The sequence below is a fragment of the Acomys russatus genome, chromosome 3 (assembly GCF_903995435.1).
Source record: "Acomys russatus chromosome 3, mAcoRus1.1, whole genome shotgun sequence".
Lineage (NCBI taxonomy): Eukaryota > Metazoa > Chordata > Mammalia > Rodentia > Muridae > Acomys > Acomys russatus.
The window spans coordinates 83978136-83996861 of record NC_067139.1 but is presented as its reverse complement, the minus strand read 5'-3'; the positions used below and the strand labels follow the sequence as shown (position 1 = coordinate 83996861).

General features: G+C 48.2%; 1 protein-coding gene across 1 annotated transcript; it reads right to left on the bottom strand.

The window, feature by feature from the left end:
• Nucleotides 1-862: 862 nt before the first annotated feature.
• Nucleotides 863-6990, bottom strand: Ngdn (neuroguidin). Its single transcript, XM_051143105.1, has 9 exons — nucleotides 6907-6990; nucleotides 3552-3689; nucleotides 3250-3334; nucleotides 3027-3079; nucleotides 2708-2831; nucleotides 2444-2612; nucleotides 1576-1732; nucleotides 1415-1472; nucleotides 863-1037 (listed from the first exon to the last, which is right to left on the bottom strand). The coding sequence occupies exons 1-9, from the start codon at nucleotides 6973-6975 to the stop codon at nucleotides 1018-1020; spliced, it is 873 nt and encodes a 290-aa protein (XP_050999062.1). The 5' UTR covers nucleotides 6976-6990; the 3' UTR covers nucleotides 863-1017.
• Nucleotides 6991-18726: the final 11736 nt, after the last annotated feature.

Below are 18726 nucleotides of genomic sequence, written 5' to 3'. Positions count from 1 at the left end.
AGCACTCCTAGGAGGCAGAGGCGGGTGGACTTCTGCGTTCCAGGTCAGCCTGGAATTCTAGGATAGCCAGGGCTATACAGAGAAACACTGTCCCAGTCTTTTAAACACTCAGTGAATCACATCTGTAGGCCCAGCCTGTCCCTTTCTCACTTTGTTTGCATCGGCCCAGATGTGTGGAGGCTCTCACCAGAGGAGCTCACGTGTGAACCCCGGCTTGGGCTTGGCTTCAGCTCCTGTAGGTGGTCATTCTAGCTGTCACATAGGGATATTGTCCCCTAGTTGCTGACACTCTTACAGAGCTTTTAGAAGGGCTGGTAAAGAGTTACAGGCCATACACACCTACAGTCTCCCCAGCACTGAGGCTGCCAGAGACCAGAGGGTGGGCGAGGCTGCCAGTGAGGCAAAGCAGCCAGACCACAAGTCTACCGCGACTCCCCGTCACTCCAGCTGCTCTTTACAAGTCTTCCCAGAACTGACCAGAGGTAAGCACCCATGGGCATCACCTTCGAAGAAATGCATTCAGGAAACAGGGACAGAACCATCCGACCAGGCCTTTTAGTCTATCAAGCAAAACACAGGTTTCCTGAGCCACTAATGCCACCTGGTGGCCACACCAGAACCTAAAACCAGTTATTTTAGAATTCTAAATTTATCAGGAAATTTATGCAGGAAAGTGGGACAACAGGGGCTAGAGATGGCTGATTATTCTACTGTACGTCTATTTTTTGAAAAATAATCAATTCACAATTTCCAGGAAAAATATATTACCAAAGAAAACAGCAAACAAAACTTCTCAAAGTAGTCTTTTCCTTCCCACTATCCTTTCACTGAATGCACCACACACACCCAGCAATTCCAGTCATACAATGTACGGCAAAAAGGCCTTTCATTCATAAGCAAAATCAATTTTATTTAGTAAAGATCTTCCTACATTTCCAAGGCAAACACAGCCCAAAGAGAACACCTACATACGGTGAAATTAGAAACACCCAGGATGATACAAAGTGCACAAGCATGTCACCGGCGCCTCCGAAAACCTGGAATGGAAGGAAACCGAGAGTGAGGCAAAGGACTGTGGGAGGAGCTTATGCCAGGAGGAGCAGTCTGAGAGCGCTCAGGAGAGGTGTGAACACCGTTGAGGAGAGAGTGCTCAGGAGAGGTGTGAACACGGTTGAGGAGAGCAGCCCCTTCAGGCGATGTTTTTATAGTTCTACTTATAGACACCTGACCCTGAGTTGTGGGGCCGAGGTGTCATCCACAGACCCCCTTGTGAGAGGGGCAGGGGGCAGCCTACCTAACGAGGTTAATGACTAGTATGGAAGAATTGAGGAACAGCCCGAGACCACAGCTGCTGAGAGGTGGTGTGCCAACTCACACTTTCCATCAGGCCACCTAACTCCTAGTGTCCACTGACCTTTCTTCTTCCGACCTTTCTTAGGTATCTTCTTCCGCTTTTTAATAGGATTCTGGTCCTGGGGACAAACAGAAGTGAAGAATTGGTAGTGCACGCTAAGCCCAGCACCCGTCCCCAAGCTCACGAAGGAAGGCTGCTGCCACCGCGGTGCCCAGACTCACTTCATCCAGATGAGCGCTCCCTCCCGTCAGAGCACTGATGTCGCTGAAGTGTGTGAGGGAATGAAGCTGTGAGCTCATAACGCTTGCTCGCTTTCGCCGTCCCTTCTCTCGCTTGCTAACACTTAACCGCACCATCATGCTCTCCTCATAGTTAATCCTGTCAGAAAACAAACGGTTTCCCGAAGGTTCAGACAAGGATGATGCAAACAGTTGCCCAGACCCTGGGCCCCAGTGCTCAATCGTCCTCAGGACACTCACAGGCCAGCAGTGTTTAGCTAAGGATGTGTGGCACCCTTAATGCCCAACTTCCTCACTAAAATGCCTCCTGCTGAGTCCTCCCTCGCCTCTACGGATTAATCTATGGTCCAAACACACAGCGACTAAACATTACAAGAGAAAAGTCTCCCCGTCCAGCGGTGTGGGGCAGGACTGCCTGAATGGGCTCCTCTGCACAGCCATCAGCTAACAAACTGCGCTCAAGCAAAGCTGATGGGCCTGCATTCAGCTCACTTGTCTTTCTAGTGTTTTCCCAGTGGGCAGAAGGCTCTTCAGCACCTATGTAAACCCTGCCTTTACTGCTTTCTCCCCACAGTAAGAACTGTGAGGCCGACGCCCACAAAAGCCCTGCCATAAAGAACTGAACAGACAGGAGAAAACAAAAGCAAACGAACAACAGTAATTAAACAAAACAACGCCCCCAGTTCCCGCTGTACTTCAAACTCATCAATCTTATGCCACCGTCCCAAGCGGTTCACTCCGCTTTCTAGGTAACGCCCGCTTTCCTGGGCCACACTTCATCATGCCCCTCCACAGCCCGAGGCGAGGCCCGGCGGATTGAGAGAAGCCCTAAATGCAGGAGACCGCCGACCTATGCTGGTCCTCCTGACTCTGGCGAGTGACGTGAGGGTGCCGGGCGTCCCGGATCTCCTCTGGGGCATCCGAGTACTGCTCCTTCAGCTCCCGGATGACGGAGCTGCTCAGCGCCCGTCTCTTGGCTTTTTCCAGCCGTTTTTGTTCCCGCTCGGCTTCTGTCTCATCTACGTGACAGAAAGTCCACAAAGGTTATCCTGGAACAGGCAAAAGAAAACACAGACAAAATTCCCTCGTACGAGGCAACAGGCACAACTCATACCGTAATGTACTGGAACCAAGCGTGGGGGGACATATTTCTTAGACGCTCCTTTTACAGATTTCTTCCCTACAGCCTCAGACTGGCCCTCCTCTCCTTCATCTTCCTCTTCATCCTCAGAGCTCAACTACAAAAGAAAAAAAAATTCTTCCAAACTCAGGAAGTTTTAGCCAGACAACTGAGCTCACAGCGGGTGCACCCTGCGATGGAGGCATGACTAGGGCAGGGGGCCTCACACTGAAGCACTGCAAGGCCCAGGCTGGAGAGGGTCCTGCTGGATCAGGCCCCCCACAGGCTAATTCCCGGTGGATATAAGCCTTACCTTGCTTATCATATTGCTGGGATGAGGTTTGAAACGAAGTGGGTCATTCTCACCTGAAATAGGAGATCCGAGAGTTGACAGGATCTGGAACATTATAATGGTCCCATACCCATGACTTTATGGTGGCCCTCCCACTCACTGAGGCAGCCCGCGGCCCTCCCACTCACTGAGGCAGCCCGCGGCCCTCCCACTCACTGAGGCAGCCTGCGGCCCTCCCACTCACTGAGGCTGCCCGTCACTGCAGTCTTGACCAGTTTGTCAATTTGATACTTCAGTTTTTGGTCCAAGGGACGAAGTTTTTCTAAAACCTACGATGTGGTAATTTAAAAGGGTTACATTTTCTTCCCTATGTCAGGCACACACCAGCAATGTTGTCCCAGATAAGGCAACTAAAACATTCACAAAGCAGAGCGAATACAGACAGAATGCCTTCTCCTGCCTAAATGGAGAACACCCAGGGCCACTGCAACAGCCATGGAGTGCAGGCCTCAGAAGCTAAGACTCCAGACCGCAAAGGTCTCGTACCGTGCGAATCTCCACCAGTCTCAAGACTGCAGGATGTCCGTGAAGAGATCCTCCTGAGGCTTTGTCCAAGATGAGGTGGCTCAGGTCCATGAGGTACATAAGCAACAGCTGGTCCTTCACTTCCAAGAAGCTCAGACCCTGAGTTAAACACAACAGCAAGAGACATAGCTTTAGTCAAAGAAACAGGAGGAGCAGCCGGGGCAAATACTAGGCAATGTTTTTCCCAAATAGTCTACAGTGTGTGAATCATCCCTTTAGCTAGCTTACCCACAATGCAAATGCTGTCGGTCACTTAGTGGCCACCTCAGTCCAACTGTCACAGTATCAATGGCCTTTTGTTCCAGAAACCTCTATTTTACAAAATGATATCTCCATCGTACACAGACAGAGAAACACTGGAGCTGTGCAGCAGGACAGCAGACCACAGAGGAGCGAGCACAGCACAGGGTCTCAGGCGCCCACAGGAGGCCCTGAGATGCAGCCCCATGGGTGAGTGCTGGCCATCTGAGAACCTATCCAAAGTGGCCCAAAGACTAGACAGGCTGCAGTCTCAGGGCTGCTGATGTCTGAATCCTGTGATTCCCGAGAAAGCATGCCAGCCTGCCACTGTGCACTTAAGAGCAGCCTTAGGCTCATCTCACTGACAGGCCCTCTCAAGTTTTAACAACAACAAAAAACCTCCACATAGTGCTGATCTTTAAATCATCCAAAATAATTACCGATTTTTATCCCCATTACAATACAGTTAAGACAAATTATTTATAAACAATGACGTGGAACTAAATCAATGTCAACCAAAGCTGTAGAAAGTGATTATAATATGGTTCTAACGGGCTGTGTGGTGCATATACTTTCTAAAAATTTTATTATTATGTAAGATGTGTTTGTGATCTCAGGCAACTAACCCCAAATGCTCAGACGTCAGAGGACGCTTTGTGGAGGCAGTTTTCTCCTCCCACAATTAGGTGTGTTTCACGACTGAAACAGTCATCTTGCCAGCTGCACACATTTTTATTTTATTTATTTATTTATTTTTTTTGCTGCACACATTTTTATATGCATACAAAAGCCTAGTAACTGTGGAGAGATGAGGACAGTGCTGAACAAGTGCTTATACTATGAAAAACAACATTTTCTTTCTTTTCCTTTTTTTCTTTCTTTCTTTCTTTTTTTTGGTTTTTTGAGACAGGGTCTCTCTGTGTAGCCTTGGCTGTCCTGGACTCACTTTGTAGACCAGGCTGGCCTCGAACTCACAGGGATCTGCCTGTCTCTGCCTCCCGAGTGTGGGATTAAAGGTGTGCACCACCATGCCTGGCCGAAAAACAACCTTTTCAACAAGCATATATATTATTCCTATTAAAACAAATAAAAGAGAGTGGGCGCGGTGGTGCACAGCTTTAACCCCAGCACTCTGGAGGCAGAGGCAGGACAATTTCTATGAGTTTGAGGACAGCCTAGTATACAAATTGAGTCAGAACAACCAAGGCTACACAGAAAAACCCTGTTTTAAAAAACCAAAAACAAACAAACAAGCAAAAACAAAACAAAATATATATATAAATAAATAAAGCCAGCATAGTGGTGTATGCCTTTAATCTCAGCACTTGGGGAAGCAGAGGCAGGAGGATATCTGTGAGTTTGAGGCCAGCCTAGTCTACAAAGTGAGTCCAGGACAGCCAGAGCTCCTTTAAACAAAGAAACTCTGTCTCAAAAAAAAAAAAAAAAAAAAAGCTACTGTCTTGGGCTGGTCGTGGTGGCCATGCTCAAGGCCAGCCTGGTCTACAGTGAGCTCCAGGACAGCCAGGGTTACACAGTAAGTCCTTGTCTCAAAAATAAACAAACAGACAAATCACACACACATACACAAACCAAACTTGGGTCAAAAGTGCAAGATGTGAAAGTGCATGGCAGTTCCAGCCTGTAGGCTTTGAACTGAAGAGGTGGAGGCTGGAGGATCATCAGCCAGTCGGGTTACACAGTGAGACTGTTGTAAAGACCCAAATACAGTAACAGCAGAGCCTTCCCGGTCAAGGAGGCAAAGTCTCACCAAGACTTATTCTTTACTGACACAAATAGTCCCAAGTATGTTCTATAAAAGTCTGCTATGCTTTCCTCAAATTTTAATGTGAAGGCTAGCCTATTTTACTGCACATCAGAGAATCTATAATCCTAGAATTTGGAAGGTGGAAGAGCAAGGTGATGAGTTCGAGGCCAGCCTGTGTTTCAGAGCAAGCTCCAGTGTAGACAACCAAAGAGGATAAAGAGGGAAAGGGAAGAGAAGGAGCTGCTGCAGCTATAACTTTCAGATGCATCTTCTTTATATTTTAGCGTCTCAGATTAGGAAGCATCTGTCAGTCAGTGGTATCTTGTCACAGATTAACAGCATTTTTAGCCACAAGTGATGCATTCCAACAGCGCCGATGAATGTTTGCAATGGCACGGAGGCAGAGGCAGGCGGATCTCTGTGAGTTTTCGAGGCCAGCCTGGTCTACAAAGCAAGTCTAGGACAGCCAAGGCCACGGTGAAACTCTATCTCAAAAAACCAAACCAAACCAAACCAAAAAAACTTTCCATTTAGTATTTTCAGATTGCTGTTCATCTCAGGTGGCAGAAATCACAGAAAATGAAAAGCTCTTCTATATACAGAGCCACCGTGCCCCAAACTAACACCATCTAAGAGTATATGAAACGAAAGAGCGACTGCTCAGCTGTCCTACAAGGCTCCCAGAGCGACACTCCAGCCTTATGTCTTACCTACAAAACACACACACACACACACACACACACACACACACACAATGTACGTATAACCACCCACAGAATCGTTTACTCCCATAGAACACCGCAACTGTGAGTATTTCTGGCTCATATTTATTCTTCAAACTCCCACGACTTTCTCTGGGATACCTTTTTTGGCTCTCTGCTCAGCTGCCATAACACCCCTCATGACTTCTGCGGCATGCCGGCCACTATTCACCTTTTGCCTCTGCTGTGCATTCCTTCCTACCCAACCTGCACAGAAGCCTCTCCTCTTAGATGAATCTCTCACACTTAGGACCTAGGTGTACCACACAGGAAATCCACAGTAACAACAAAACCACCATGCACATCGTTAGGATGTCCCATGAGTGTGTGTGTGTGTGTGTGTGTGTGTGTGTGTGTGTGTGTGTGTGTGTACACAACACACATGTGAGGGTGCCCATGGAGACCAAAAGGCATATGGTCTGCCCTGGAGCTGGAGTTGTGAGCCACACAGACGATGAGTGCTGGGAACCAAACTCAGGTCCCCTGGGAAGGGCGCCACGCCGCGCTAACCACTGAGCTGCCTCTCCAGGCCTCCTCCAAGAACACTTACCTTCTCTGTAGAGAATGTTCCAGCTCGAACCTTTGTGGTCAGTGCTTGCACTTGTGCAGTAACAGCCATCACCTGAAATTAGCCAGATTAAATCTGGATAGCCCACGGGGCTACAGGGAACATTTGTGAACAGTGAAGCAGAAACACTAGATGGTGTAACCTAAAAATGATCTGAAACGTTGTTGCTGGAAGCCACTGAAGAGAAAAACTTCATTTTGCTTTCTAAAGCTAGGAGAGGGGATTGTTAAGGAACCAGGAGTGTGGGAGAATGAGGATAATAAGTGTAAGTTTCTTCCTTTATTTTAAAAATAGGGTTTCTCTGTGTAGCTTTGGCTGTCCTGGAACTCACTGTATGGACATCAGGCTGGCCTTGACCTCAAAGAGATCCGCCCGCTTCTGCCTCCCAAGTGCTGGGATTAAAGACATGGGCCATTATGCAAGTAGGCTGAGGCGTGTGAGCTCAATCTGTACCAACAGATCTTACAAAACAGCAAGCTGTGTACATGCATATTAACAGCTGCTCCCTTAGCTATTTAAGGAAAGGAGTTTAGGTATAACCTAATACAAAACAGTTTTCTGTATTTCTTTGGGTGCTGAAATGAATTACTCTGAACTTTCATGGAAAACATAAAAGGCTTTTAATTTACATTTAAGGCTTTTTCTTTTGTAGTATTCAAATATCTGTCCCTAAGTCATCAAAGTGTGTGGACGAGACGTACAAAGTTAGTTAACTCCTGCTTAATTTACTCTAAAAGGGGGACAATACTCACCTGTTCCTGGAGGTTTTTCAGAAGTGTTATTGAACTTGACACGTCTGACTCCAGCACTTCCTACAGATAGGGGACAGGAAAGTGTGGTCAATTTCTTACTTTGGGGTACGGCCTATCAAATCCCCTCCTTTCCTTCAGAACACTCGACACTTCGGGCCGCTTTCACACCCACCCGCCACCACACACACCCCAATTTAGGGAAACGCCGGAGACTTCGGCGCCGAACCTCGCGGTTGCTTTTGCTCTGCGACCCCGAAACATTGTGCATGACAGCTATTTCTCCTAATGTTCTCATAAAATTCTCGCACTTCACGGCCGGACCACGGCCAGCCATGGCCACGAGGCTCTCCTAATAAAGCTCTTTCTGAAGGATGATTTTGTGTTAGCCTCCTGTGCGGAACCAGCCAACACGCAGCATCTGAGCCCCCCGCCCTTCTGACTTGTAAGATGCGGCGTCAAGGCGAGCGCATCCCTGAAACAACTTCCATCACCACCCTTCCTCGGTGCCAACGGTTCGCCACGATCCGCGGAGGCGAAAGGAAACGTCCACAGCAGTTAACGAGGGAAAACAACGAGACGAGACTCACCGGAGCCGCCATCTTTGCAAAGCCCACCCTTTCCGGGCCGAACTTCCTGGGAGCTAACGTGAGTTCACAGATTTGATAGACAACCACAGCTTGCAAATCTCAGCCAATGGAAATGGGAGCTCTTTCGTTTCCGCTAAACAAGGAGGCGGGACCTCATCTAGCCAATGGAATAAAGATGCTGACTAAATTCGTCAGACGCAGAGGCGTGCTAAAGGCGTAGGAGACGGGCTGGGACAGAAGCATTGTGATTCGTGGTTTACAAAGAATGATTGAAGCCACTCCCAATAAAAGCTGTGTACATGATTGATTGACAGATGGAGAGACCAATGAAAACAAAGAAACTAGCTACGCGGCCCGACAGCTCATTGGCTCCCAGATGCCGCAGTGCCACTGTTTCCACGGCATTTTCCGTGTAGTGCCAAGAACAGACCGCTGGGTGGCGGCCTTCGGCTTTGCCCTCAGACGGGCACGTTTGCTGTGCGGCCATTGTTCCCCTGGACTTCCAAATTCCTTCCCCCTTCCTGGTTCTGTGGTCGTCCTTGTACAGTGGAGTCCTTTTCATCAGTGACCTGGACGGTTGGGGTAGAGGAGCCCGGAGCCACGGTTCCGAAGCCGACGGCCGCCTCACCTGCCCAGCCTTCCCGAGAACACGCAGGATGCTGCGCAGAGACCGCAGTGCCTCCCTCGTGGCTCCATCCGTGCGCCGCACACCTTGGTTGAAACCCAGGCTGTGCATAGTTCTTTTGCCCCCCTCATCTTTTCTCAGTATCTTCCAAAACGCCCGCTCCCTTGCCTCTCCCTGGCCGGGAGTGAGTAACAACTCCCCATCATACGCAGCACAGAATACAGTACTGGGGTGGTGCTGGGCTTGCATTTCCTCGCACAACGGAAGAGCAGACCTCGGACTGGAAATCTAGTCTCTCCATTGGTGGTTTTTTTTTTCCCCCTGAATTTCTGAGAGATTGCAAGCACTGAGTCCAGGCTTTGAGATCCTTATGATTAGCCATGGGGAACCGAACTCGGGCTGTTGGGTTCTCCGCTATAAAAGGCATGTTCATAACCTCTGAGCCATGTCTAGTCTAAAGCGGAGCTTTTGCCTTTAATCCCAACTCTCTGTAGCCAAGAAACAAGCAGATCTCCATGAGTTCGAGACCAGCCTGGTCTACTTTGTGAGACCCTGTCTCAAATAAAACAAAAGGGGACTGGAGCGATGGCTCAGCGGTTAAGAGCACTTTAACTGTTCTTGCAGAGGACCATTTCCAGCATCTACACCAGGCGGCTTATTACTACCTGTAAGTTAAGCACCAAGGGGCTCCTAGTTCATTCTGTGACCCCTACCCCCCCCCACACGGGTGTACATGTACGTCTATTACCTTTTTCTACACTGTATATTTCACTGAAGATTTGTAAAGTTAAGAGAGAGGGAAAAAAAGATTCCTGTAAACTTCAGGAGATCCACTCGAATCCCCAGGTCTCATTCCAGATAAAAACCACTGCCAACCAACAGCCGAGGTTTCTGTTGCCTATTTCATAAGATGGGATTCCTCCCCTTTTCCTGATTTTGGGACTCCCCTCCCCTAACTAGCAAGCCCATAGGCCTAAACATTTCAAATGTGCACCTAAAAGAATTTTCTCCCTAGCCTACTTAACTGCGTCCTCTGCCTTTACACCTGCTCCAGCACCCTGACAGGTCCGGCTGCTTTCTGCATCCAGGACAGCACCCAAGCAGCTTCCCACGGGGTGCTCCCGTCTACCCTCGCAGACTGCTGTGCTCACAGATCCTGGACAGGAGCAAAGGAAACACCTGGCTCTCCCAGGGCTTTGCCAACCCACCCCGTCCCACCTCCATTCTCTTAGGGTTCCCCCAAAGATGTCTTCACCCCCAAGGCAGCAGGAAGCAGCCAGAGATGATTGATTTTTTCACCCCTTATCCATTTATTTGTCAACCAAAGGTTGAAATGGCGTGCTTCAGACCCAGGACAGACGGCTCCAGGTCCTCCCAGCACTCCCTGGTCCCTATCTGCTGCAGGACACGGCTGGGCAGGGGCTCTTCCTCTCCCCTTCATCATATAATCTGGACGTTTTGTTGGTCCTCGCCACTCCCCCTCTCCCCAAGAGTCGCCTCCAGTGAACCTACATTTATATACTTTAACTTGCCTTACGGGAGAAGCAGCCCAACGTCCTCATTTCCGCTACCCCTTCCTAATTCCTCATTTTTTTTTAAGTATAGGAAAAGGGAGGAATATCAGTTCCTGAGCTGATCCACTAGCCCGCCTCTAGGTCACTTAGCAACCTCTGGCATCATCACCTGCCACCACCAGGTGTGGGCCAGATGCGCTTCAGCTGCGCACCAGATATAAAAGGACCAAAGTCACTTTGTCTCTATCTCTTGCACTCTCTCTGCCTCAATTTCCTCTCTCCCATTGTGGAGGGCACCCTCCCCAGCCCCATCTCTTTCTCTCCCACTGTCTATCTCTGTCTCTACCCTCATGGCCCTAACTCCTCTCCCCTCTCCTTTCCCCAAATATATCTCCCCAGATCATGTTTGTTGTGTGGCATCTCATTCTTTTTTTTTTTTTTTTTTTAATATTTATTTATTATTGTGTATTCAATGCTCTGCCTGCATGTACACTTGCAGGCCAGAAGAGTATCAGATCTTATCATAGATGGTTGTGAGCCACCATGTGGTTGGTGGCTACTGGGAATTGAACTCATGACCTCTGGAAGAGCAGTCAGTGCTCTTAACCGCTGAGCCATCTCTCCAGCCCATGGCATCTCATTCTTAATGATAACAGGACACATAAGTGAATTTTTTTCTTTTTAAAGCAAAACAGAGTGCTCCTATTGTATCTTGAATTCCGAGCAGATTACCTAGTTTCTACTACATAAAATGGGACAGAGAGCCAGGTGCAGTGGCACACGCCTGTAATCCCAGCACTCGTGGGCAGAGGCAAGCAAATCTCTGTGAGTTCAAGACCAGCCTGGTCTACAAAGAGAGTCCAGGACAGCCAAGACTACACAGAGAGACCCTGTCTCAAGAAAAAAAAATGGGACAGAGGATTTGCCTATGATATTTATTTGCTATTTAAGGTCCACTGGGAAGTTCAGAGCATTGTAACAGCCTACCTAGCCAATTAAGAGTTTTTGTATCTTTCTGTCTTTTAAAAAAAGATTTAAGCCGAGCACTGTGGTGCATGCCTGTAATCTCAGCACTCAGGGAGGCAGAGGCAGGTGGATCTCTGTGAGTTCGAGGCCAGCCTGGTCTATAAAGCGAGTCCAGGACAGCCAGGACAAGAAACTTTGTCTCAAAAAACAAAACAAAGCACAAAAGATTGATTTCTTATACGCGTGGAGCACATGTGTGGAGGTCAAAGGAAAACAAATGGGAGCTGGATTTTCTTCCACTGTGAGTCCTGAGAATAGAACTCAGTTGGTCAGGCTGGTGGACAGCGCCTTGACCGTGAGCCATCTTGCCAGCTCTTGGTGCATATCTATAGGATTTGCATGTGAAACTTCTGTTTTAACACTATTCTTCCTAACACAAATAAGGTTTTGAGCCACGAGGCGGTGGCGCACGCCTTTAATCCCAGCACTCGAGAGGCAGAGACAGGTGGATCGCTGTGAGTTCGAGGCCAGCCTGGTCTACAAAGTGAGTTCAGGACAGCCAAGGCTACACAGAGAAACCCTGTCTTGGAAAGAAAAAAGATTTTGCTTTCTTTGGAACTTGAAGTTTGTTTATATGTGTTATGGACAAACTATTACAGTATCTGAGAAAATAAATAATACTGCTTTATTTTTATCATTAAGATACCAATCACCTCGTATGTTACAAGAAACATTAGAGTTAACAATACAATGAACCTTTATAAAGTTATTTCAGATTCAATCAGCAAGCAAGAAACACAACATCATTTAATCTTCCTTTTAGGAATATGAATTTAATTGCGATTTTAAATGTTAACATTTCTTTTACCATTTTTGAAATTTTCATCAGTACATAGTTACATAATTTTCACCCCACATTCCCTCTCCTCCAAGTCCTCCATCTTAACCCCACGATTTCTTCTTTATTGTTTTGCACAGACAGACAGACAGATATGCATATATAAATGCACCGTGCTGACTCTATCCAGTGTTGCTTATGTGTTTAGGGATATATGTTGTTCTGGTTAGGCTTTTGTTAACGTGACACAGGCTGGAAAGGGGGAATCGTAGTTGAGAAAATGCCTTCATAAGACCGGCCTGTGGGCAAGCCTGAGTGACGGCTGATGTGGGAATGGACACTCCTCAGGTGGTCCTGGGTTGTATAAGAAAACAAGCCGAATAAGGCGCAGGTCAAGCCGGGCAGCATCGTTCCTCCATGTTTTCTGTTCTAGTTCCTGGCTACAGGTTCCTGCTTAAGCTCCTGCCCTAACTTCCCTCAGGCCTGAGACCTCAGCGCTGTAAGATGACATAAACCGTCTCCTCTCCATCTTGCGTTTGGTCATGGTGTTTATAACAGCAACTGGAAGCAAGCTAGAGCATATGCGTTTGGGTGGCCATGTGGATTAGATAAGCTATTAGAGGGCACATTTCCTTTTTTTTTTTTTTTTTTTAAATTTTTTCTAGATTAAATTTATTTATTTTTAATTTTATTTTATTAATTTATTCTTATTACATCTCAATGTTTATCCCATCCCTTGTATCCTCCCATTCCTCCCTCCCTCCCATTTTCCTCTTACTCCCCTCCCCTATGACTGTGACTGAGGGGGACTTCCTCCCCCTTTATATGCTCATAGGGTATCAGGTCTCTTCTTGGTAGCCTGCTATCCTTCCTCTGAGTGCCACCAGGCCTCCCCATCCAGGGGACGTGGTCAAACATTTTCCTTTCTTAGCAGCAAATGCCAACTGAGTCACTGTGCCGGACTTGTTCAGACAATCATCCTGTTAAGATTTCACAGGTGCAGTGACTTGTCATATATAGAAGACGCTGTCCTGTAGCAGATGCCCTCCCTGGTCCTCTGGCTCTTAAGATCTTTCCTCCCTGTGGAAAGTTTTATGACAACTCGATGCAGGCTAGAATCATCCAAAAGGAGGAAACTTTGGTTGAGAAAATACCTTCATAAGATCTGTAGGGCATTTTTCTTAATTAGCGGTTGATGTGGGAGGGGCCCCATCCATTGTGAGCGGGACCACCCCTGAGATGGTGGTCCTGCCTTCTGTAAGAAAGCAGGCCGAGCAAGCCATGAGGAACGAGCCAGTGAGCAGCACCCCTGCATGGCCTGTGTTTCTGCTCTTGCCTGCAGGCTCCTGCCCGGACTTTCTTCTATGATGGACTATGATGTGGAAGTGTAAGGGGAAAAATGCAAATTTTCTCCCCAGTTTGCTTTTGGTCAGAGTATTTCACTATGGCAGTAGTGATCCTTAGTAAGACACACCCCTCTTCCACAGTGTCCCCTGAGCCTTAGGGTTGCCCTGAGGCTGTACCAGTTGTCATGGGCATCCCTGGGCTCACAGTGGGAGGGTCCTATGTTGATAGGCTTTCCTCAGGAATTTAGAAGCAGGCCCAAGCCCAAAATGTGTCTCAAATCTCTAAAGCTAAGGAAAAGTACATGCAAGTTTTGAAACTGCCAATCAGTTGAATTCTGGTTTTGTTAGACATGTCCTGAATTTTATGGTGACCACTTGGTGCCTTAAACTGGAGATCTTTTTAAACAGAAAAAAAAAATTTTTTAAAAGAAAATGTGTTTATGACTCCACATCTTTGCCCAATTCCTGACGAGGCCAGAAGAGGGCACCAGATCCACTGGAAATATGAGCTGCCACGTGAGCTGAGCTACCTCCTCAGGCCCAGATCTTCCCCTTTTCCCCTTCTCTTCCTTTCTTGTTTTGTTTTCTTTCTTCCTTCCTTCCCTCCTTCCTTCCTTCCCTCCATCTTCCTTCCCTCCTTCCCTCCTTCCTTCCTTCCCTCCTTCCTTCCCTCCTTCCTTCCCTCCCTCCTTCCCTCTCTCCTTCCTTCTTTCCTTCCTTCCCTCCTTCCTTCCCTCCTTCCCTCCCTCCTTCCTTCCTTCCTTCCCTCCTTCCTTCCTTCCTTTCTTCCCTCCTTCCTTCCCTCCTTCCTTCCCTCCTTCCTTCCCTCCACCCTTCCTTCCCTCCTTCCTTCCTTCTCTCCTTCCCTCCTTCCTTCCTTCCCTCCTTCCTTCCCTCCTTCCCTCCTTCCTTCCCTCCCTCCTTCCCTCCTTCCTTCCCTCCCTCCTTCCTTCCTTCCCTCCTTCCTTCCCTCCTTCCCTCCTTCCCTCCTTCCTTCCCTCCCTCCTTCCTTCCTTCCCTCCTTCCTTCCCTCCTTCCCTCCTTCCTTCCCTCCTTCCCTCCCTCCTTCCCTCCCTCCTTCCTCCTCCTCCCTCCTCCTCCTTCCTTCCTCCTTCCCTCCTTCCTCCCTCCTTCCCTCTCCTCCTCTCCCCCTTCCCTCCTTCCTTCCTTCCCTCCTCCTTCCCTCCCTCCTCCTTCTCCTTCCTTCCTCCTTCCTTCCTCCTTCCCTCCGTCCCTCCTTCCTTCCCTGCTTCTTCCTTCCCTCCTTCCCTCCTTTTCTCCTTCCCTCCTTCCCTCCTTCCTCCTCCTTCCTCCTTCCCTCCTTCCTTCTCCTTCCCTCCTTCCCTCCCTTCTCCTCCTTTCCCTCCTTCCTCCCTCCTTCCCCTCCCTCCTTCCCTCCCTCCTTCCCTCCTTCCCTCCTTCCTTCCCTCCTTCCCTCCTTCCTTCCCTCCTTCCCTCCTTCCCTCCTTCCCTCCCTCCTTCCCTCCTTCCTTCCTTCCCTCCTTCCTTCCTTCCTTCCTTTTTCTTTTCTTTTACTTCTTATTATTTACTTATTTATTTATTGGACAGCATCACACTAAAGTGACCTTTGATGGCCTGGAACTCTCTCTGTAGACCAGGCTGGCCTGGAACTCTCTCTATAGACCAGGCTGGCCTGGAACTCTCTCTATAGACCAGGCTGGCCTGGAACTCTCTCTGTAGACCAGGCTGGCCTGGAACTCTCTCTATAGACCAGGCTGGCCTGGAACTCTCTCTGTAGACCAGGCTGGCCTGGAACTCTCTCTATAGACCAGGCTGGCCTGGAACTCTCTCTGTAGACCAGGCTGGCCTGGAACTCTCTCTGTAGACCAGGCTGGCCTGGAACTCTCTCTATAGACCAGGCTGGCCTGGAACTCTCTCTGTAGACCAGGCTGGCCTGGAACTCTCTCTGTAGACCAGGCTGGCCTGGAACTCTCTCTGTAGACCAGGCTGGCCTGGAACTCTCTCTATAGACCAGGCTGGCCTGGAACTCTCTCTGTAGACCAGGCTGGCCTGGAACTCTCTCTGTAGACCAGGCTGGCCTGGAACTCTCTCTATAGACCAGGCTGGCCTGGAACTCTCTCTGTAGACCAGGCTGGCCTGGAACTCTCTCTATAGACCAGGCTGGCCTGGAACTCTCTCTATAGACCAGGCTGGCCTGGAACTCTCTCTAGTAGACCAGGCTGGCCTGGAACTCTCTCTGTAGACCAGGCTGGCCTGGAACTCTCTCTGTAGACCAGGCTGGCCTGGAACTCTCTCTGTAGACCAGGCTGGCCTGGAACTCTCTCTGTAGACCAGGCTGGCCTGGAACTTTCTCTGTAGACCAGGCTGGCCTGGAACTTTCTCTGTAGACCAGGCTGGCCTGGAACTCACAGAGATCTGCCTGCTTCTGTCTCCTGAGGTTGGGACTAAAGGTGTGTGCTACCACACTTGGCCTCAGCTCTTCCAATTTTTTAAAAGTCTCTTTTTAATCTTTTCTTACAATTTTCGGATAGAACTTCTGCAACTGAGACAGTTTCCTGTTTTGTTTTTTGAGACAGGGTCACATTATATCCCAGGCTGGCCTTGAACTCTTGATTGTCTTGAATCAATGGCATACTCCATCACAAGTTACCTCAAAACACTTGTCTTGAGGCTTATTCTTTAACTTGCATGTTATTTAGAAACATCCTGTTTAATTGCTAAATATTCTGAATATTTCCAGGACTCTCTCTGTTCTTAGTTCCTAATTTCAGTCCTTGGTGGCTGCAGGGCTATTGCTCAGGATTCTGCCTCTTCTCATTGGTCAGGCGTGTTTGACAGCATCTTGATGGGCGTTCTTTGTGAGTTTGAGCCAAGTGTGCATGCTGTGGTCACTGGATAAAGTATTTTTTACATGCCAGTTAATTCTGATTAACTGATTATTGTTTGGTTCAGTTATTTCCTTGGTGACTTCCTGCTTCTGAGCCCTGTCACTCAGTAGAGGGAGTGAACTTTTCAACTAATAGCGGATTAATCTAGATCTCCTTGCACTTGTGTAGGCTTTTGCCTTCTGTATTCTGACCCTTTCTCGTTAGGTGTCGACAGAAGGACACGGCTATCAGAGTTTAAAAGCAGTAAGAGACGGTTTGTTCTGGAACCAGTTATGAGTGGCTATGGCCTGGGAACGTGGGTTCAGTCACCCCAATACTGTTTCAACATGGCAGTGGTTTTATGAAATTGTTATAGGAAGACAACAAAAGAAAATCATAAGTCAAGACTTAAATCCATCGGTTAGGCAGGTGCAGCCGCTTGAGCGGTCTGAAATTCTGACCTCTGAGTTGGTGAAACTGTATATTCCAAAATTTATGTCATCTGGTCGTCATAGGATGCCAGGCCAGACACAGAGTGGGCTATGAATGGTAGCCAAGGTAAGTTGGCTGGAAAGCTGCAGCATTCCAAACTTTCCCTAAACACTGACATTCCAATCAGTTAATCAGCCCAATAGAAACTTTGTTTAACCCAGCCATGCTTTTTTCCCTAGAACTCCGATTGCCAACAGTAAGAACTATAGCGTCATGGAAGTTTTGGCTTATGATATGTAAACATGTTTTTGTTTTAATCCAGGTGTGGGATATGGGGGCTGCTCCATTCTATGGACAACTGATGAGAGAGGGCAGGTGATGCTTGTCAGCTGGAACTGCCTCCTGCGGGGGCATGGTCTTTGCCGGGGGTGGGGGGGGTGAAGGTGGGAATGAAAGCCAGACCGAGAGAGAGAGAGAGAGAGAGAGAGAGAGAGAGAGAGAGAGAGAGAGAGAGAGAGAGACTGGAGGCTCCAAGAAAGAAGAAAGCTGCTGCTGCCCCTGGTTGCTGTTGATGCCATGTGAGGATTGGACTTGCCCCCACGGAACCCAACTACCCTAAACAGCAAGAAGTCGCCAAGGAAAGCCACGCCCCTTCTCCTCAGTAACCTTCCTTCTCTCCTACCTGCTGTTGGGGTGTTGGAAGGGATTGGGGTGGAGAAGAGAGAAAGAAATATAAGAAACCCAAATAAAAGCAGATTAAAAAGACACACCTACACTATTGTGTCTTGGAGAATTGACCTCTTTATCATTATTTGCTGCCACACTTTACCCCTGATAATTTTCCTTTCTGCTAGGTCCTCATGGCCTAAAATCAATATGATTCCGCCATCTCTTTTTGATCAGTATTAGGATGGTCCATCTTTCTTCATCCTTCTACTTATTATTTTTTCCCCCACCTAAGCTGATGTTGAATTCTGGACCTTTTCCCCTCCTGAATACCAAGGTTACCACGTGTGCTGTCATGCCACCCTTTAACTTTGGATATAGACAAGAAAAATTTATTTGTCTTAAAGATTCAATTTGCATATTTATTTTACATGTATGAGCGTTTTGCCTGCATGTATATCTGTGCATCATGTGCAGTTAGTGCCAGCAGAGACCAGAAGAGGGAGTCAGAGCTCCTAAAGCTGGAATTACAGGTGGCTGTGAACCACTATGTTGGTGCTGGGAATCAAACCTGGGTCCTCTGGAAGAGTAGGCAGTGATCTCAATCACTGAGCTGTGTCCCCGCGCACCCCCCCCCCGCATTTAAAAGCAAGTTTCTTATAAATAACATATGTTGGACTATAGGGTTCCTCAATTCCCTTAATCTCTTCCCTGTCTGATCAAAAGTCAGTTTACAGAACCCTTTTTTATTAGTACTTTACATTTTTTCCCCTCGTGTGTATGTGTGTGGCGTGTGTGTCTGTGAGAAAGCACATGCACTTTTGTGCAGGGGTATGTGTGAAGACCTGAGGTTGACATCCGGAGTGTTCCTTGGTTGCCCTTTACCTTGCTCATTGGGGCAGGGTCTCTAAGTTGAGCCTAGAACTCATTTGCAGGGTCTCTAGACAGAGAGCCAGCTTGCTCCAGAAATCCCCTGTCCTATCCTTCCAAACACTGGAGTGACACATGGGCCACCACACACCTGCTTTTACACATGGGCCACCACACACCTGCTTTTACACATGGGCCACCACACTCACCTGCTTTTACACATGGGCCACCACACTCACCTGCTTTTACACATGGGCCACCACACCCACCTGCTTTTACACATGGGTCACCACAGTCACCTGCTTTTACACATGGGCCACCACACCCACCTGCTTTTACACGTGGGCCACCACACAC